Source organism: Lactuca virosa, chromosome 9, assembly GCF_052849685.1.
Source record: "Lactuca virosa cultivar CGN04683 chromosome 9, Lactuca_virosa_CGN04683_v6, whole genome shotgun sequence".
NCBI classification, from domain to species: domain Eukaryota; kingdom Viridiplantae; phylum Streptophyta; class Magnoliopsida; order Asterales; family Asteraceae; genus Lactuca; species Lactuca virosa.
Genome location: NC_136434.1, coordinates 160,157,171 through 160,177,816, shown reverse-complemented (window position 1 = coordinate 160,177,816; position 20,646 = coordinate 160,157,171). Strand labels below are relative to the sequence as shown.

At 31.3% G+C, this 20,646-nt stretch overlaps 3 protein-coding genes, 1 long non-coding RNA gene and 1 pseudogene across 4 annotated transcripts; 3 read left to right on the top strand and 2 right to left on the bottom strand.

Moving 5' to 3' along the window:
- The first annotated feature begins 1,831 nt into the window (after nucleotides 1-1,831).
- On the top strand, nucleotides 1,832-3,697 carry LOC145137900 (uncharacterized). Its single transcript, XM_079072041.1, has 4 exons — nucleotides 1,832-2,333; nucleotides 2,752-2,980; nucleotides 3,122-3,246; nucleotides 3,350-3,697. The coding sequence occupies exons 1-4, from the start codon at nucleotides 1,989-1,991 to the stop codon at nucleotides 3,431-3,433; spliced, it is 783 nt and encodes a 260-aa protein (XP_078928167.1). The 5' UTR covers nucleotides 1,832-1,988; the 3' UTR covers nucleotides 3,434-3,697.
- Nucleotides 3,698-6,447: 2,750 nt separating this feature from the next.
- LOC145139954 (putative serine/threonine-protein kinase PBL17 pseudogene) lies at nucleotides 6,448-7,041 on the top strand (annotated as a pseudogene).
- Nucleotides 7,042-9,415: 2,374 nt separating this feature from the next.
- On the top strand, nucleotides 9,416-11,069 carry LOC145135720 (uncharacterized). Its single transcript, XR_013719994.1, has 3 exons — nucleotides 9,416-9,620; nucleotides 9,818-10,074; nucleotides 10,674-11,069. It is a non-coding gene; the product is annotated as an uncharacterized LOC145135720 (long non-coding RNA).
- A 1,101-nt stretch (nucleotides 11,070-12,170) lies between these two features.
- LOC145141459 (transcriptional regulator of RNA polII, SAGA, subunit) lies at nucleotides 12,171-14,079 on the bottom strand. Its single transcript, XM_079074745.1, has 2 exons — nucleotides 13,894-14,079; nucleotides 12,171-13,325 (listed from the first exon to the last, which is right to left on the bottom strand). The coding sequence occupies exon 2, from the start codon at nucleotides 13,309-13,311 to the stop codon at nucleotides 12,346-12,348; it is 966 nt and encodes a 321-aa protein (XP_078930871.1). The 5' UTR covers nucleotides 13,312-13,325; nucleotides 13,894-14,079; the 3' UTR covers nucleotides 12,171-12,345.
- Nucleotides 14,080-16,813: 2,734 nt separating this feature from the next.
- Nucleotides 16,814-19,364, bottom strand: PUT5 (Amino acid permease family protein). Its single transcript, XM_079071468.1, has 2 exons — nucleotides 18,071-19,364; nucleotides 16,814-17,546 (listed from the first exon to the last, which is right to left on the bottom strand). The coding sequence occupies exons 1-2, from the start codon at nucleotides 19,060-19,062 to the stop codon at nucleotides 17,015-17,017; spliced, it is 1,524 nt and encodes a 507-aa protein (XP_078927594.1). The 5' UTR covers nucleotides 19,063-19,364; the 3' UTR covers nucleotides 16,814-17,014.
- Nucleotides 19,365-20,646: the final 1,282 nt, after the last annotated feature.

Here is a 20,646-nt window from a genome sequence, read left to right as displayed (position 1 = left end):
TGACAGCGGCTTTTGAAAGCTACGATTGCTGATCAGGATCTGAAGTCATACGCAAAATAGTTATTAGACTTATCCAAGTGGGAGACTGTTGGATTAGTGTCTAAGCCCATAACTATTTTGGTATGTACTTGACCCGATTGCGAGCATGGTCCTTTTGGGTTGCCTTCACCAAAGCAACTTGATAGGATGATTTATGGAAAAAGAGAATAATTATGATTTATTTATATATTATATGAATAATATATTAAAAGAGAAATCATATTATTTAATTAATAATAGTCAAGAATTAATCAGAATTAATTTTGTGGCTAAAAGACATTAATTAAATAAAAAGGGCTAGAACTGTCAATTGTGTGATAGTTGGATATTGGGCTAATGGACTCCATAGTGGATGGAGTGGACGAAATCTATGGGGAAACCCATTAGAATTCGTCCAAGGCCTCTAAAGGAGGAGTCCATGGGCTGCTTAGGGCCTAAGCAGTCAGATTAGGGTTTCCTAGTTCAAAACCCTAATAGCCTCACATATTTAAAGACCCCTAGGGCACCAAAAATGTGGCTAAGCTTTCCTTAGGGTTCTTGGACGTTTTTTGGTGCCTCATTCTCTTCTCCTAAGTCATCCTCTTGCTCTTGGTGTTTGTGAGCCATTAGAGGTGTGACACTTGTGACACTAAGCTTTCAGAAGCCAATTACAAGAAGGAATAGATTGTTATTACTACATAACAATCAAAGGTAAGATCTAAACCCTATTCTTATGTTAATGTCGATTATCACATGTTAGATTTAGGGTTTATGGCTTTGGATGATTATAGCATGTTCATTAGACAAACTAGATCCAAAGCTTTAGGGTTTGCATGTACACCATAGGAATGATGTAGTGCTCAAAACCCATCAATTTTATCACTCTTGCATCAAAGTTGAACGCTTCACTAGTTTGAAATGAATTTCCGACCTTTCTCGTTTGGTGGTTAGTATGAGGAAACATCGGTCTTATCCTTTGGTTTATAAGCTTTTAAAGTTGACTTTGATATTACCCGTAGCGACCGCAAGTGTAGAAATATATTTTTCGAAGATGAAGCTCTTGAAGACCGACTTGCACAACAAAATTGGTGATGACTTTTTGAACGACGTGTTGCTTTGTAATGTTGAGACCGAAACACTTGCGAAAGTTGCGAATGAAAAAGTAATGGAGCGGTTTCAAAAGATATTTGCATGAAGAGGACAAATTTAAATTGTAATAAATCGTTGTTATGTTTTTAACTTTTTATGTAATAGATCGCTTTTTTGTATTAGACATCATGAATGATTTTTCGGTTTTATATTATGTTTGACTGGAAAAAAAATCCGGCAACACTTATTATCAATTCTTGCATCCGCCGCTGAAGGGATTAAATGCATTGTAATTCGTCGAGAAGCTAGGGTGGTCGGCATACTGATCAGAACTGGATGGAGACCGACTGTGGGTCTTATCGGTTTCGTATGCTTTCAAGTGAGTTAGAGAGAGACAGAGTGGAGAGAGGCACGATAGATCAGTGAGAGAAGAAATAACGAGAAGGAGATTCACACCTGCGTCCTCTTCTCTTTAGGTTTTGATGACATTATAAGAAGTCGTTGTACGTTTTTTTTAATAAAAATAAAAGAAATAAACAAATAAAAGATAAAATACTAGGTTATTATAGTTATTTTTAAACCAAAACCAAAAAATAGAAATAATTCGAGTTAGAAAAATAAGTACGAACCAATTAGAAAGACTACCCCAAAAGAAGAAGGACCATTAATAATTACACGAGTAATTGATTAGTTATGATTTAAACAAAAATCATAATCAATCGTACACGCGACGGCGCGAGTAAGACACAATTTGCAGACGCCAGCGAAACACATGTCTCCTTCCCCTTTCTTCCGGAAGCCATAAAAAGCCGTTTCTTCTCTTCTCTTCCCTTCCCCTGAAAATCAAACCCTATTTCACAAAGCCATATTTCTCTCACAAAATGAACACCAGCGTCCTAAGAAACGGTAACAAAGTTCAAAACATATGGAGAAGCCACTCTGTTTCGGGTTCAATCGGTGTTCCGATTCACAGAAGCCATGTCCGACGAGAACCCCAACTTTCCAAAGCTTTTTACTCCCGATTTCCTGGTCGAAAAACCAAAGATTTGGAATTTTCTGTTCCAGTTCGTAGTATTAGTAGTAAGACCAATGGTAAAACGCTATTGGCTTCTATTACGAATAGTGCAGCAATTGGATGGTATTTGGGCATGATTAAAACCCGACCCATTCTTACTAAAAGCATCACATCCGCCCTCATTTACACTGCTGCTGATTTTACATCTCAGGTACTTCACTTATATCTAATGTTTGTATTCTGAATCTTCAGTTTGTTTGGCTATTGAGTTTGTTAATGATTTGTTCTTACAATGCATTTAATGATATTTCTTGTTAGAGCCATAGTTATATTAGAATCCAAAGATAAATTATGATGTGCTTTCAAATAGAATGCAGGGCTCAGAAAAATCTGTATAAAAAGAGTTAAGAGAGAATCATAAAGAACAAACCAAGTTTTGATTTAGTAGAAATCAAAAAATAGTTCTAGATTGAACCTTCAGGAAGCTTTTGGGTATCACGTGAATACTGCAGCTTATATTATTAATGATGTCCCATGTTAATTGCAACTTTCCAAGCTGAATTACCTTAATATAGAGGGGTATTCGTTTGTGGTTTCTCTTTCTCAAATTGGGTATAATCAATTTTCAGACAATGACAAGGTCTTCTTCAGAGGCTTATGATGTGATAAGGACTTGTCGTATGGCTGGATATGGTATGATGATATTAGGTCCATCACTACATTTCTGGTTCAATTTTGTTTCAAGGGTTCTACCAAAACAAGACCTTATCACAACATTTAAAAAGATGTTCATGGGACAGACGATATATGGACCTATAATGACTGCCACTTTCTTCTCTGTCAATGCAGCCCTGCAAGGTATTTTTTTAATCACCCTTTATCTTGTTTTTTAATATTAGCTTTGAATTTATTTTCCAAAAGAGTCCTTAAAGAGAGAAGGTAGACTCCAACATATATACAGACAGATGAGAGTGTGTCTAAATCTATCACATCTCTCAGGTGAAAAAGGCAAAGAAATTATGGCCAGATTAAAGCGAGACATGTTGCCGACAATGATCAATAACGTGTTATATTGGCCGATATGTGATTTTATCACCTTCAGATTCGTCCCCGTTCATTTGCAGGTAATAATACGATTACCATTATTAAATATTCTTTTTATTTTTTTAAAAAATTATTTAGATATGTATTTAGTTTACGTTTACATATTGGTTTTGAACAATGCAGCCACTGGTGAGCAACTCGTTTGCGTATGTATGGACGATTTACATCACATATATGGCCAGCTTAGCAAAAGCGGGCGCCAACTGATAAAGACATTTATTCAGTCAAGTTACAAGTCAGATCTATACAAATTGGTTACATGTTTACAACATATAGCATTAGCATATTTATGATCTCATTCCCAATTTGGTCATTTTAACATCTTACAAACAAGCACAAGTGTCTTCAGGCCATGTTTTGTCAAGAACATAACAAATTTGTATATATATGGCTTTTGGTGACTTTGCATTATCTAAGTTGTGAACATTTTGATCCAAAGCAATAGTTATTTTATTATTATTATTATTTTAATTTATTGTCGGAAGAGCCGATAATATCATTTTGAAACAAAAATTTATAACGTGTTATTTATGACGTTGTTTTTTTTAGACAAAATTACATAAATGGTCCTCGTGGTTGACAAAATCGACCAATTATGGTCCTTATGGCGAATTCTTTACACAGATGGTCCCTGTGGTTTTAAAATCTTGCAAAGACGGTCCTTTTGACTAACGGTGCTAACTTTTTCAGTTAAGTCCTATGCAAAATGACATATTTACCCTTCCTGCACAGGGACGATTTATGTAATTTGTTCCTACCACAGGGACCATTTATGTAATTTTCTCTACTATTTATTATTGTTTTTATTTAATTTAATTATAAATTTAAGGATTTAGATTTTTTAAAGATTTGTTTAAATATATTGTTTAATGTTATATATATATATATATATATATATATATATATATATATATATATATATATATATATATATATATTTTGCTAACATTTTTTTAACGTTTTGCTCAAATTATTTTTTCTAATCTTTTTGACGTTTTCTTCAAGTACATTTATTAATGTTTTTTTTTTGACGTTTTATTGGATTTTGTTGTCATTATGTTCGAATACATTTTTCAACATTTAGTATGTTTATATTTGTTATAGGATTGCATTGCTATTGTAATTATAATTCATAACTTAATTCACCTTCAATCATGTTTTCATTTTTCATTTTTCTTTTATCAGGTTTTATAATAATTATTTTTTAATTCAAATATTCAACTATATTGTATACTTATTATTTTTGTAAATTTTTTTTATAAATATTGTTTATAAAAAATGTATAATATTTGTTAAACGTAAATATGATTAATATACATTAGGTAGACATAGGCTAAGCTGAGACCGTCTCACAATCTTGCCGAGTACGACCAAGTCGTTTCATATTGGATTTAAACGTAATGTTTTCGAGGTTTTTTTTTTTTTTTTTTTTTTTAGACATTTTGTGCATTTTTAAGTTATACAGATTTCAATTAGCCTATGTATAACCTGACACCCGTTTCGAATTCCGATTATCATATGTATTCCAATTATCCTATCTATATTAATTCTATTCAAGTTTAACAAATCTTTTTACACTTCTTTTTAAAAAAAAACGTTCATAAAAAACTTTACAAAAGTAATACTCATACTACATTATATGTTTTACATAGCTAAATATATGAATTAAAAATAATAAGTATATAAGCTTATGTATATTTAAAAAAAAAACATGATTGTAAGTGAAGTAAGTTACGAATTATGATTAAGGTGACTATAAATTCTTCAAAAAATATTAAAAGAAACAAAACCTAATAAAAACATTAAAAAATATATTAGAACAAAAAGTAAAAGAATTAGAAAAAATTATTCCAATAGAACATCATAAAACATCAATAAATATATTTGAAAAAAACGTCAAAATAAATAAATAAATAAATAAAAATTTGAACAAAATGTTAAAAAATATTAACGAAAAAAATTTAAAAGAAAAACATTAAACAATATATTCAAACAAAACCTTCAAAATATCTAAATACTAAAATATATAAATAAATTAAGTAAGAACTAAGAACAATAATAAATAATAGAGAAAATTATATAAATGGTCATATGGCAGGAACAAATTACATAAATGGTCCCTACGCTGGTAGGACAAATATGTCATTTCACATGGAACTTAACTGAAAAACTTAACGCCGTTAGCCTAAAGGACCGTCTCTGCAAGATTTAGAAACCACAGGGACCATCTGTGTAAAGAAGTCGTCATAAGGACCATAATTGGTCCGTTTTGTCAACCGCGAGGACCATTTATGTAATTTTGTCTTTTTTTATATAATTTATTTATGTTAATATGATAATTGTAGTTATTTAATTTTTTAATATGCATTTATTTGTAGAAGATATATATTATTATGGATAAAAGTAATGATTTTTATATAATTTATTTATTTACATTAGACATATTTGTAGTTCACACGTCAAATATATGATATGTTGTTGAGTCATGTTATGTTGTGTCTAACAAACGGAACCTATATATGTTGTAAACATGTAAACAATATATATATATATATATATATATATATATATATATATATATATATATATATATATATATATATATATATATATATATATATATATATATATATAAATGAATCCTCTCTTATCTTTTTGGTACATGTTTCATTTCTACGACTAAAATTTTTATATGAGTAAGAATGTTAAAAGTGATGTATCAAATTTTTAAGTTGGAATGAACATTATTTTGTAATAACGATAGAGATCAATTAAAAAACAATAATATCCAATATAGGTATCATTTCAAATGTATTTGACATGATCTATTAATGATGTAATTTTATTTAAATTAATACATATTTTATGTTATGTATTTTTAATAATTAAATTGATATATTCAGATGATAAATATTTAAACTTAAATTAGAAGACGGGGCGAAACCAGAAGCTTTTATGTAAATTTTAAAAAAGGGTGTAAATTATAAATTATAAATTGTTTATAAAGAAAGGAATTAAAAAAGCGTAAATAAAAATAGGAATGATGTGTAAAATAAAAGAGTATAAAAGTGATAAGTAAAAGGAGTGGGTAGGAATGTCGTATGTCCAAGTTCTCTTATGGTATACTCTACTTTGAGGTTATTTAACAACATCCCCTTTCAAAGATCTAGCTTCAACAATTTAAAGTCAAACATCTTACAATCTCGTTAATCTCACAAATCATGGATGAGGCCTTTTTGGAGCAGATTCAACATCTTAAATGCTTTAACTTGAAACAGATAAAGTTAATCATGGGAAACTTTGATGACAACAAAGTTACTGGAGAAGGTGCATTTGGGAAGGTGTACTCAGGCGTACTCTTCGATTCTAAAGGGGAAACTGCGGTTGCTTTGAAGCGTCTGAGTAAAAGCTCCTGGCAAGGAAACTTCGAGTTTTTGAAAGAGATATTAATGCTTTCCCGCTACACACATACTAATCTAATATCTCTTTTGGGATTTTGCGATGAGGATGACGAAAAGATCGTTATGTACGAATATGCCAGTAATGGAAGCCTTGATTGCCATTTGAGTAGCATGACTCTCACATGGATGCAACGTCTCAAGATATGCCTTGGCACTGCAATGGGGTTATCCCACCTTCATCATCCTCATGGGACACAACAAAGAGTCATCCACAGGGATATCAAGAGTGCCAACATCCTATTAGATGAGAATTGGAACGCTAAAGTTTCTGATATGGGACTCTCTAAAATAGGACCCGCCAATCAATCACAATCCTTTCTTGCAACCAATGTTCTTGGTACCCTCTTTACGTAGATCCGATGTATGTCGAGACAGACATCCTAACAAAAGAGTCGGACGTGTACTCTTTTGGGGTGGTATTGTTTGAAGCGTTGTGTGGGACCCTATGCTATAAACAAATTACAAAAGAGCAGTGTCTTGTGCCAAGGTGGGAAAAAAGCCACCAAGAGAATAAACTAGATGACATTATCTTTCCTCATCTGAAGCAAGATATGAATATGAGGTCACGGGAAATATTTTCAGAAATCGCGTATCATTGTTTTCTTAGATCTCATTCAAAAAGCCAAAGATGTCTCATGTGGTGGAAAAACTTGAGCTTGCGCTTCAGTTTTAGCAGGGGATTTCTAATCCAGAGGAGTTTAAGGAGCTTGTTAAGCCGTCTGTGGCCAACGAAGAGGAATATGAGATGCTTCTCTCCAAAGGAATCATCTTTAATGAGGGCAACACGGTAATTGACTCTTGTTTTTAGATTATTCATTTATTCATTTTTAAGGCAAGTCTAACCTACTCTTACTCCTAAACTACTCCTTACTTCTATTTATGTCCATGATGGGACTTGAACCTTCAACTTCAATGAGTGAGGACAACATCTGATACCATTGGATTAGAAGTCCTTTAATATTTATTCATTTTATGAATAGTAAATTGTAAGATTCATAAAATTTTAATGTATAATAGAGGAATTTCTTTTGATAAAAAATAAAATAAAGCTTATTAAGTATATATACAATGAAAATTATCTACTACACCTGGGAAACCATAGCAAAACATCAAAGTCAACAACGTATCATAGATTTCTATTTATAAAATAACCACAATCATTTAACGTGAAAAAACAAAGAAAATCGTGGTTCTCCAAATCTCTACTCATACAATTTGACCTTTTTTTGATGGACAGTGGTTAGTGGTTCTCCTTAAATGAGAAAGAGGAACATTGTGAAATGATATCAGCAGAATGTTTCATTCCTACATTGACCGAACAACCTCTTGATTATGTTGCATATGATGATGAAATTAAATCAAGGTTAATTGTCCTTCTCCATTAAGGTTCTAATAAATGAAAATAATTTTGCCACTTGTCATCCTCTTTTGCATTATGTCACATGTCATTTTGTGATTCTCCAAATCTCTACTCATACAATTTGACCTTTTTTGATGGACAGTGGTTAGTGGTTCTCCTTAAATGAGAAAGAGGAACATTGTGAAATGATATCAGCAGAATGTTTCATTCCTACATTGACCGAACAACCTCTTGATTATGTTGCATATGATGATGAAATTAAATCAAGGTTAGTTGTCCTTCTCCATTAAGGTTCTAATAAATGAAAATAATTTTTCCACTTGTCATCCTCTTATGCATTATGTCACATGTCATTTTGTGGTAAATTTAGATTAAATCATATCCATATATCATTTTGTAGTTTTTTTTTCATTTTATTAAATTTCATATAATACTTAAATGTAATAAATGCATATCCAATTCATTAATACAACACTAGGTGTAAGACCCATGTATTACATGGATTAATTAAAATTAAATATAAAAGTCTAAATATTTAAGAACTTTGGATTTATAAGAAAAATAAGAAAAATAATGAAATATTAAAATTGATCTTTTTTATCTTTTAAATTTAAATAAATAAACAAAATAAATTAATGAACTTTAATTTGGTTATTTTGAAATAAGAAGGTAAGTTCATTAATGCAATTGATATTAATTTATTACTACATTTATTGTAATTATTACATAAATTATTATGTGGATTTATTAAAATAAAAAACCATAAAATGACATGTGGAAAAGAAATTAATTTAAAATAACCACAAAATGACATTTGACTAATTGAATGAAAGTATGACATGTGACAAAAAAACTTTCATTTATTAGAGTAGATTCCTTATAATTTATAAATTTCTAAATTAAACATAAATAAGCACTTCAATTTTAAAAATTAATATTTTTTTTTCTTGTAAATTTAAATTTTCTAAATTGTTAGATATTGTTTATTTTTTAAATAAACTCATGTAATACATGAATCTCACAACTAGTAACGAGAATATAAGAAGAATTCTGGAACGTCTGATGAAAGAATCTAACGGTTGTGATTAGAATAGTAATTAATTCTTATCCATTATCAAATCTCTTTAATTTAGAAAGCATTAACTATTCCATAATTTCATCACAACCGTAGATTTTTTCATCAACGTTATTGTTTTTACATTCTCACAATACCTATGATTCATATTAAAGTCGCATTTTCATGCAGAATTGAAGTACGCAACCAAAGAGATTTATATGTCAAATTCAACGCACATATAAGAACACAATTTTTGACACCAAATATCACATACAAAGTAAATCTTGTGTTTATAAAAATAAACGCAAAAGGTTGGACCATTTAGGCATCAAGTACAAGTCCCCTAGTGAGACAAACTATTCAATTTTGTTTGTATCTCATGAGAGAGAAGATTGATGGTTGATGGCTGATTCGTATCGGTTTATCAACAATACGAGTAATATTGACTTTGAAATTGAGTTCGATTGCGCATATGGGATTGAAGTATAAGGCATTGAGTTTGTGCCCCTTGAGGAAGTAAGTTGAAAAATACCGGTTTCATTATGTTTATGTTTTCTTTAGTGTCTCAAATATTCTTGAAAATTAATCCTTTGCAACAAAATTTCAAGGTAAAAAAACCATTTTTTGGGGAAAAAAAATACCACACATCTTAGGAGTTTTCTTCAAGTTGATAAAATTAAGTCTAATGTATATGCTTTAATTTAATTGTGCAGGATGAATTATCATCACAGGATGAGGATGAGAATGAGGAAACATACTGGGAACGAAAATTGCCAAGTGGTTATAAAAAAATAATCTTGTGGGGAGAAGAGAGTTTGCATCAAGCAACAAAGAAGGAACTCTACTCTCTTTTTTGCAAAGGGTTACCATTCTACTATAGTGGTGAACAGGAAGTCTTTATGCTATCTGCAAGACGGGCTTTGGGAGGTCCAGATTGCCCATGGGAATGGAAGTCTTTACTGAAGTCAAGGTTCTTTCTCTATCTTAGACCCATAATTTGGTTAATTTACAGTAGTACCCTTTGTGTTTCTCTATTTAAGAAAATTATACAACTCTTGTCTTGATAAAACATTAACATGAGATAGCTTCTAGTACAAGTGCAAGTATATATATGCATGTTGTGGTATCCTCTCTAATAAATGAATGTTTTTTTTTTGTCACTTGTCACACTCCCATTCAATTTGTTAAATGTCATTTTGTGGTTATTTGGAATTAATTTTTTTTCCACATGTCATTTTATGAGTTTTTCTATTTTATTAAATTCCATATAATATTTTAATATAATAATTGCAATAAATATAGTAATAAATGGATATCAATTTCATTAATGAACTTACCTTTTAATTTTAAAATTCTTAAATTTAAAGCTTATTAGTTTCTTTTATTTATTTAAATTTAAAAGATAAAAAACATTTCTATTATAATAATTTATTATTTTTCTTATTTTCTTATAAATTCAAATTTCTTAAATATTGACATTTATATTTAACTTTTTTTTTTAAATTAACTCATGTAATACATGAGTTTCACAACTAGTTCTATTAATAAATGCAATATTTCCTTTTGTAGATTCAGAGAAGTGGCTTTTGATCCTGTTCGCAAGTTCACGATATATTGCAGCTCTGATTATTTGTCACCTGAAACAACATATGCAACTTACCTTGTTTATAAATTACAAGAAAACCATTCTTGGTTTGAGCTTCCTGTTATGTGTGAACGTATGTTTTATGGTTTTCCTGATCCGGATCCCTGTCCATGGGTTATCTATTTACTTAGTCCTGAAGCCCCAGTTACTACAGGAAAGTTTTATCAAAAGAAAGGACTTCCACAACAAAGAAATGATGGTTGGATGGAGGTACAAGTATATGAATTTAAAACCAAAACCCCAAGGATTTCGATAGAATTTGATTTGAAGATTTTCGATTTTGAGTCGCTTAAAGGGCTTATTGTGCAAGTCATCGAGTTTAAACCCATATAGTTTGGATTGGGACTGAATTATATTGTAATATAGATGGATTTGTTTTAATTTTTGTTGATCATTGATATCTCCACCTTTTCCACATTTTCTTTTTCATATTTACCATGTACGAGACCATATGTATAGTCATGTAAAAGAGTGATAGGAATTAGATAGTTAAATACTTAAAAGGGGTAAAAGGGTAATTTCTAAAAGAGTTTGTTAGAGGGTAGGATTGCATTGTTAGAGGGAGAGAAATATTGTTAGATTTGTGTTGGTCTCTAGACGCTCATTGGTTACGCCTTTGAGAGAATGGCAATCTTCCTATCAGGAGATTGTATTTCCTATTTTGTTTCATCCAATCTTCAATATCAGTTCTAGTTTTTTCTATATCCATTCATCTATTGATATACATGTGACTCATGTATAGACTAATTGACACACATCTAATCTCGAGTACCAAAAATCCATAAAATTTTGGTTATCAATGTAAAATATCTGCTATAATTTTATGTGCGAATCACATAAACTTTGGTTTAAATACAATAGTAAGGTTTGCATTAAGATTGTGTTAATTGTTGGTCACATGTAAAAAAAATGATATAATTAATTAGTGCAAGTCAACATGCACGTTTGATAGTGGTGTTTGATGTTTCACCAATTGTGATTCGTTTAAGTTGTAAAAGTTATGACCCAAAACGATTGTTATTTTTGTTATTTATCGACATCAATATGTTTTATAAAAACAAAATTTATAAAGTCTTGTATTATAAACATATTTATTTTTTAAAAAATTACTTACGATACATGAATATGTATAGTTATTTATTTGTTTAATGTGCATTTATCCCAAAATAGAAAATATAAATTTACTGGATATATAGTTTATTTTATTTATCTACAGTACAAGTTTGTCAAACACCTAACAAACAAAGCTTGCTTTAATGCTTTTACTAATTTGCGAATTAAGTCACTAATGAAACACTTGGTAGTTGGTACTAAACATGTAAACATTTGTTAGATTTGGCATGTAAACAATAGTGTGCAAATTAAGTATATGCCCTTCTTTTTCTCAACATAAAGCATTATAAGTGAACTCAGAGAGAATATACTCAAACTTGGAGGTATATCCCCATACGCTATACAACACTAAGACAACTAATAAAGATGCTGGTGAACTCATTGAAACTTGAAAGCCCCCATAAACAATTTAGAGACAAGTTATCAAGAAGCATACACCTCCAAGAATCAAAATTCTACCACAAAGAATCACAAAAACTAATTTTATTCTTCAAAAGTACTTAACCGTAATTTCTCCATTTGCGTTGACCAGTCAACTCCAAGTCTACGTGGATCACACTCCATCGCAACACTAAGATCCAAAACAGACGAAACTACCCTCGGCCCATTTAAAACAGAGGCAGTTTGACTTTGACTTTGACTTTGACCGAGCCTTGACCGGGCTTGACTGATACAAGGCTCGATCAATCTTTTCAAATAAGCATCCAAACCAACATTTAACAAATTTGCACAATCTTCCGAAACACTTATCCCCTCAACTTCCAACTTTTGTCGCAAACACCCCCTCAAGTATCGACTATCGGGCAATTCAAAATTGTTCTGACACATATGGGCCCGCGAAGCGTTTGCGGGCCCATGGACAGAAGCCCGGTACAAGCTCTTTCGGGTTTTGCTTAATGAAATACCGAGAGGAGCTGTGACCGGGCTTCTGCTCTGAATCCCTGGGCTCCCGGAAACAACCTCTTCGCCGTCTTCAACCGATAAAACTTCAATTGGCGGTCGGCTACCGAGAGAATGAAGTTCGGTTGGACTTTGGTGGAAATCGGATTTACCGTTTGGCCCGAGAGGGCTAAAACGGTCTTTTAACTTCCGGTCCCGTGGGGACCGGCTCTTGCGAGGGGACGAAGAAACATATGACTGCAGACTGTTCCTTTGTCCCCTCGCAATCTTCACATTGAGGGATTTTGTGAACTTTTTGAATGTTGGTGGTGGGGTTTTGGATAGAGTGGCGTTTTTTACGATTGAAGTGATTAATCGGTTGTGAAGAGGGAGATTTTCTCTACCGATTGTTAGGATCAAGAATTTGAGGAAGTTGTTCTTTGCAAGCTGGCAATTGAGGTATTTGTAGAGTAGAATGAAGTATTTATCGGCTCTTTGTTGTCCGAGTTTTTTATGGAAAAGAGCTTTCAGCTCTAATGTATCAATTCGTGTATACTGATTCGCGCCCATTTATTCTTGAATACCTAAAATCCACAATGTTTTGATTGTCAATGTAAGATGCTTGTTATGATTGTAATGGAAATCAATGCAGGATCATATGAATTTTGGGTTTAAAGTAAGGGAAATGCATCGCAATCCAAAAAGGGGCATATGTTTCATTATTTCAAGAAAGTAAACTCTACAAAGAGGCTAATAAGTAATAACCTAGATATTTATGTAATCATCTAACACAGTTTTAAATTGCTATCCCCAGTTTGACGATTAGAATGAGGGTAAAGAATGTTAATTTGCCAATTAGAAAATCTTATTACGAACTTGAACTTATCCATTCCAGCTATATTGACCATCCTTTCGACTCTGGTAATAAAATTAAAAAAACTACTTGTAACAATCGAAGCTTTTCAATGCTCTAATGAAATTCTCAATTTGTGTAAAAATTGATCGATAACGAAAACATGAACTTAGAAGAACTCGATAGCATTTGTTAAATGCGAACAAATCGTTGAATAATCGAAGTGATTGCGATCTAGTGTGACACTTTAGTTAAATAATTCAGCAACAAAAATAGCAATCGGATGAGAGAAAATCGACCTGAATTGAATCGCGCTTGCTGATTTCAGCAATTGAATTGTTGCTCCGAGGTTCTTCGATGGTTTCGTTCGAATCGACGGGTCAATTTGGGTTTATCTTGCGATCGTAAGTTGGATTTTTGAGTAAGATCGAAACCCTAGAATTTGGATTTAGGAATTGGAAAACCCTTTCGTGAAAACGTTGATATAAATCGCTACTTATGCAAGAACAAAGACGACCCGCTTGACGATATATTGAGTAACTTCATAAATAACCCCCTAACTTAACATGGATTGCAATATCAACCCTTCACGTCTATATACTATTTTCCTCATTGTTTTGACACTAACTAGCTATTTTATTTGTTATAATGTAAAATTAGGATAGAATAAATAAATGTTTTAATCATCATACATATAATTTTGTTCCAAATTATTACACCCACTGAAGTGACAATTTAATCGTAAATGAAATCATTGAATTTCTTTTGTTCATTTATCTTGTTTTTTTTGTCGTGTCATAAAACTTTTAGTTACATTAATTTATAAAGAGCTATATATTCAATAGAACCTCAAATTTAAACAAAAACTTATAAAGATTTTTCTGTATCAAACAAATCATAAATCCAATAGAACCTTAAATCACAGTATATCATTGTCTTCAGCAGGGACGACTTAATCAGTTTGAGAGCTCTAAACGAATCAAAAAGTTAGGGACATTTGGCATTTCCTTTCAAACATGATTATTGATTATCTGATTAATAATAACAATCACAAAGACAACTACAAATGAACAAACAATAAACTGGAAGTAAATTAATGGATTATGGATTAGAAATACTTGTTGCTTGATAATAGAATATAATAGAAAACATGAAAACTTATCAGATTCTTAATCTACCTCGAGTCTCTAAAATAAATAGATAATGATATCATTCGATATTAGGATCAATAAATAAGTCAATAACACTTATCAGATTCTTAATCTACAACAAATCCACAATCACAAATGATGAGATATATGGATAATGGAAAACAGGAAACTCAAAACTAGAACTAGAAGATAATCAGAATATCAGATAATGGGAATTGGGAACACATATTGTTTCAGACTTTCAGTTCATCAGTTGAAGTCTTGCATTGCCGCCCCTGATTTGAAATTGACTGATCGAGAATCACTGAATCGAATCATCGTTGGCTGCTGCCATTGGCTGCGTTTTTGCGTTTCAGACTAGAATAGAAATTGGAGGACAGGAGGAGAAGCTGACAAGAAGGAATAAGAACTAGAATAGATGAGTTTTTGTGGAAATTGAATCGTCGCTTCGATTGTTGATTGTGGCGTCAAGTCAGACGTGCGTAACAATCAAATGATCGATTCTCAGTTTTATGGACTACAATTAGTGAATAAGGTTTAAAATTTGGGGCCCTTTAGAATTGGGGACCCTAAGTCCTTGCTTATTTTGGCAAAAGATAGAGTCGGCCCAGGTCCTCGGTCCTCGATGTGTTGATCAATAATCATGAAAGTTGGTTCGGTTTCATTAAAAACGAAGTTCTCTCTTGTATGTGTGTGAATATTGTCTTTTTGGTGTGACTTGGTCTAAATGCATAAAGTGATTTATCCATCCCCAACTCTCGTATTTATAACCAAGATTATGGTTCATAAGCTCACTTTTAACCTCCATATCTAGGTACAATGACCAAAGTGTCCTTCCACCTTCTCTTTATTATATGTATTGGGATCTTGTGGTATAACAACATAAATAATTATAAACATAATTCATAATTGGAATAAATAAATTTATTAATTAAAATTCGAGTAAATTATATTTTGGTCCCCTAATGTAGTTTATTTTTGGGCTTTTGACATAAAAGTCCTTAAGTTTGTCAGATTTTGTTGATTTTGTCTCTGTGACGATTTTTTGTTCGTTAATGTTCAAAATTTGCCAAGTTTTTATTTTTATTTTTGTCCTTGCTACCTATAATAGTTGGTGTCCAGAGACAAAACCGACAAATTTAACAAACTTAAGGACTTTCATGTCAAATTTGGAAAACATAATTAGGATAAAACCATATAAGATTTGTAAACTTAAGGCTTTTTTACAAATTTGAAAAACATACTTAGGGTAAAAACATAAAAAATTTGTAGAAATGACAAAAATGAAAAAAAAAACTTGGCAAATCTTGGACATTAACGAATAAAAAATCGTCACATGGACAAAACCAACAAAACCTGACAAACGTAAGGACTTTTATGTCAAAAGCCCTTTATTTTTTTCCAACTTGGTTGCAAAAACTTTTCTTTTGCAATTCTGGTTCTTATTTTAGATTTTTGTAACATTTTGGTTTGCATTCCAAATAAATATGACGATAACTTATCGATCAAAATCACACAAATCAAATATATTCAGATAAAAGAAATACTCGTTTATTATTTTACTTGGAACGGAGATCAAAAACATTACAAAAACATCAAATAAAAACTTAAATTGCAAAAGGGACTTTTGAAAACCAAATAATTGCAAAAATCAACTATACTTGTAAACCAAAAATATAATTTACTCTTAGATTTATCATCAAATTAATAGAACTTGTAAAATCAACCTTCAAAATCATAACGTTATTTCATGTAGAAACAAATGAAACGAAAAATCATGAAACGGAAAATAATAAAAATTGTAAAAACAAATGAAACAGAAAAAGAATATAACACAAAGGTTAGTTATGTTGCCAAATAAACTCAAGGGGCGTAAAACGCAATATGCAAAAAGCGTGTTTCCATACATCAATGATCAAACTTCATAGTATCACAACATTGGTCAATCATATAGGACAAGTGCATTATGCATCCTAGCCCTGCTTTTATTTCAACATTCTCACTTTACTATTAACAATCAATAACAATTAACAAAAACACTATTCATTTAAATAATAGTTATATCATGTAAAAAAATAAGTTTTATAACATATCATATAATCTTTTCTTTAAGTACAACAAAAATAGGTTCAAAGAATTGTTTTACAACATATCACAATCTTTCTTTAAATACAACAAGAATAAGGGTACACGCACCCCAAGGTGTCCCCCTACTAACATGTCCCACAATCAATACCGAATAAATGAATCACATCATTCGAACTTAACCTCATTTATAGATTTTCACCTCCTTCTGTATTTCAGATACTTTTTCCATACTAGAAGATGACGAAGAATCCGATAGTAAACGGACCCCGGCTTCATCCGCCATGTGGCGCATTACGTTTTCATCATCTTCAACATCACAATCATTTAATTTTATATCATCAATGGAAACAAAGTGGGCCCAATTTTTATTTTTCGCATGAATGATAAAAGGGTACAAGAAAAACCCTAGAACAATAACACCACCGGTCACCAAGAACGTTCTTAAGGAAGCCAAACACATCACGAGTACAAGTAAAGTAGCAGGAGGTACACACAACATTGTTGCACCAAATGTTTTTAAAGGAACTTTATAAGGTCTATGAAGATCCGGTTTCTTTAATCTTAGTTTTATAAAAGCTGCGAATTCGAATAGCATTCCAATTGCGTATAAAAAGTTGAGAAATTCCAAGATTTCTTGAAAACTCATCCATGATAGAAAGATGACACCCGTTGCTGAGCATAATATGCTGATTGTTGGTGTCCCGTATTTTGACCTATGAACGTATGCAAAAGAATAAAGAAATAGCAACATATTTTCATATATTTGTGTAATACAAAATCCTACTTTCATTTCTTTCTATTACAACATTGTACTTTCAAAACATTTCTTATTAAGTATATAACACATTACACTATTTGTTGCACCAAAATGATGTTTTTTTTTATGTAAAACGTTATTCATTTTCAATCCATTACACAAATTTTAAAACCAAAAAGAATATTATAATATATTCGTTTTTCTAACTTATATGGATTTTTAAAATACCCTTGTATGTCTTAGCTTTTTACATTGTGATTCACATCTTTATAATTACAATAACTTTATAAATTATATATTACTAGTCAATTATAACCCACAAAACTCCCGTTTCCCACAACATCGAATCCAATGTCTTTTTGGTACAAAATGGACAAAAAGTTGACTTTTTCCCAACTTATACAACAAAATGTTTTTTTTTTTATACAAAATATGCAACGATCGTTTCATTGTTAGGACCAAAATATGTAATATTTTTACCTGGAAGCAAATATAGAAGGAAGCATTCCGATTTCACTCATGCCAAGAAGTTGAAAAGCATCACTACTCATTTCAGCTTCAAACAACCCCAAATTCGACATAGCAGCAGCAGCTTGAATCCACCATTTTAGCCAAGAACCTCCAATCAAAAACCCAACTTCAGCAAAATACCCATCACTCCATTCACTGGAATCCGATTCCAATGACCCAGTTCCCGCCAAAAGTGGAATCAGATAAGAACAAACCACCACAATAACTGCACCATAAAGAGCTTTCGGAAACGTCCTACTTGGATCTTCAACTTCACCAGCTAATGTACTTGCTTTATCCCAATAATTCAAGTTCCAAAACATGCTATTGAAGTAACCCCTCCATTGAACCTTCTTGAAATCCAAAGTTACCCATCTTTTAGGCCGGATTTTGGGGATTGAAAGAATACCCATGACTGCAAATGGAAGGAGAGAGAAAGAAGCAAGAAGAACAGCAGAAAATCCGACGATATGAAGACCTCTGTAGTTCAGATAAGTTAATAAGATAGTAATTGCTAAAAGGGTTGGAATTCTAGCGTATAATTGATCGAAGATTGGGAGTGATTGCTTTAAGTAATCGAGAAATAATACAGGGTAAAGTGCGTTATCCATAACTCCACTAAACCATTTCCAAAACCCTTCTTGGAAACCCCAAAAAGGGCCGAACGCCGATGATATCCAGATGACATAACCGCCGTTTTCCGGGAAGCTTGTAGCGAGTTCGGCTGTGATTAATGCTTCTGGGATGCTCCAGAAAATGGGGAAAATTAAGAACCCTAGTAATGAAAGTAGAGCTCCGCCTCCGGATTTGACTGAATCTTCTACACCAAATGGACCCCCGGAAACTTCGTAGAAAATTAGGGCGATTAGAGGTAGTAACGTTAGTTTAGGGTTTGATTTCTTTTCTGTAGTGTTCTTCTGATCATTGCTCAAGGTCGTCTGTTTGTTTCCCTCCAAACCCATGAAGTTTGACGATCGAAAGCTTGATCTTATGGCGTATTAAGTTATCACCATGGTCATGATCGAGAAGTCGATGGAATAATTGGGATTAGTATGAAAGATTTTATGAATTGGGTTTTGATTGTTCGAGGAAGCAAGTGAAGATGCGAATGGAATCAAAGATGAATCTGTTTAGAGAATAATCAAATATGAGATATCTTTCTTGCGGTTTTTTAATTGAAGCTCGTGAAGTATGGGGAGATTGTTTGTTTGACTTTTTGGAGAGCAAGTTGTGAGACGCAATCTGTTTTCCCATGTCTTTGCAGCCACGAATTGCTTCGGGGGAATTATCCATCTCGCAAAACGATAGATCTTTGCCCACTATTATTTGCTTGGTATTTGTTTTTTAAAAAAACTAGTTATTATTTGCTTGGTATTTGTTTTTTAAAAAAACTAGGTGTGAGACTATGTATTACATGAGTTTATTTAAAAAAAATTAAATATAAAATTTTAACAATTTGAAAAGTTTGAATTTATAAGAAAAATTAGAAATTTTTGAGACTTTAATGTATTGAATACATTACATATATAAACCATTTCTAATAAATACCTTACATATATATTACCTTACATACTAAATGTGGAATTTTAATTTAATAAAATGAAAAATATAATAAAATGACAAGTGGAAAATAGAAAATTTAAAAATTTTAGAAAATGACATGTGTCCAAATGAAGGAGAAGAGGACATGTGACAAAAAACCTTCATTTATTAGAGTAGATTCTCTTTAGATTATTCATATCCATTAAGCATGCCTAGTCTTATCATATAAAGGAGAGTAAATAGCATAAAAAACATTCCGTTTACACCAAAATTCTAATTTGACACCGTGTTTTTTTTTTGTCTCAAATTTGACACTGTGTTTTCCAATTTGTTACAATTCTGACCACTTGACCGGTTAACCAGGTTACATGCTGACGTGGCATGATGACGTGTCAGTTTTGATGATGTGGCATGCTGACATGATATGCTGACGTGTCAAAATTGAATTTTTTTTCCACAAAAAACACTAAGTTTTTATTTTTTTTCGATTTTGACACTAAGTTTAATTTTTTCTTTCAATTTTGACACTATGTTTTTTTGTTCCAAATCGAACATCATTTATCAATTTTTGTTCAATTTTGACCATTTCCATTTCAATTAAAAACCATAGTTTTGTATAAATACAAGGTTTTTTTTTTTTTTTTTTTTTTTTTTTTTTTACATTCAAACCATAATTTTATGTATAAATATGTATTAGTTATATAAAAACCGTATTTTATATTAAATACGCAACTTTAAAATGAGTTTGTAGGTTTGGAGGCGTGTAGTCGATTAAAACTCGGATGTCAAGTTTGCAACCCCTGAAATTTTCACATCTTATTAGAAGCTTATGGTTAGTTTGATTCTCATAATATAACTAATGCATATTTATACATTATACTTTGAATGTAAAAAAAAAAAAAAAAAAAAAAAAAAAAAAAAAAAAAAACCTTGTATTTAAATAAAAATGTGGTTTTTAAACAAAAAAAATATATTTATATGGTTTAAAATGTAATATAAAATAT

What these genes read in the sequence shown, in the direction of transcription:
- LOC145137900 (XM_079072041.1), top strand. Translation starts at nt 1,989, where the DNA reads ATGAACACCAGCGTCCTAAGAAACGGTAACAAAGTTCAAAACATATGG. An exon ending in CTGCTGATTTTACATCTCAG is followed by an intron (nt 2,334 to 2,751) that starts GTACTTCACTTA and finishes ATCAATTTTCAG; the next exon opens with ACAATGACAAGGTCTTCTTC. An exon ending in TGTCAATGCAGCCCTGCAAG is followed by an intron (nt 2,981 to 3,121) that starts GTATTTTTTTAA and finishes CACATCTCTCAG; the next exon opens with GTGAAAAAGGCAAAGAAATT.
- LOC145141459 (XM_079074745.1), bottom strand. Translation starts at nt 13,311, where the DNA reads ATGGGCGCGAATCAGTATACACGAATTGATACATTAGAGCTGAAAGCT.
- PUT5 (XM_079071468.1), bottom strand. Translation starts at nt 19,062, where the DNA reads ATGGGTTTGGAGGGAAACAAACAGACGACCTTGAGCAATGATCAGAAG. An exon ending in CCTTCTATATTTGCTTCCAG is followed by an intron (nt 17,547 to 18,070) that starts GTAAAAATATTA and finishes ATACGTTCATAG; the next exon opens with GTCAAAATACGGGACACCAA.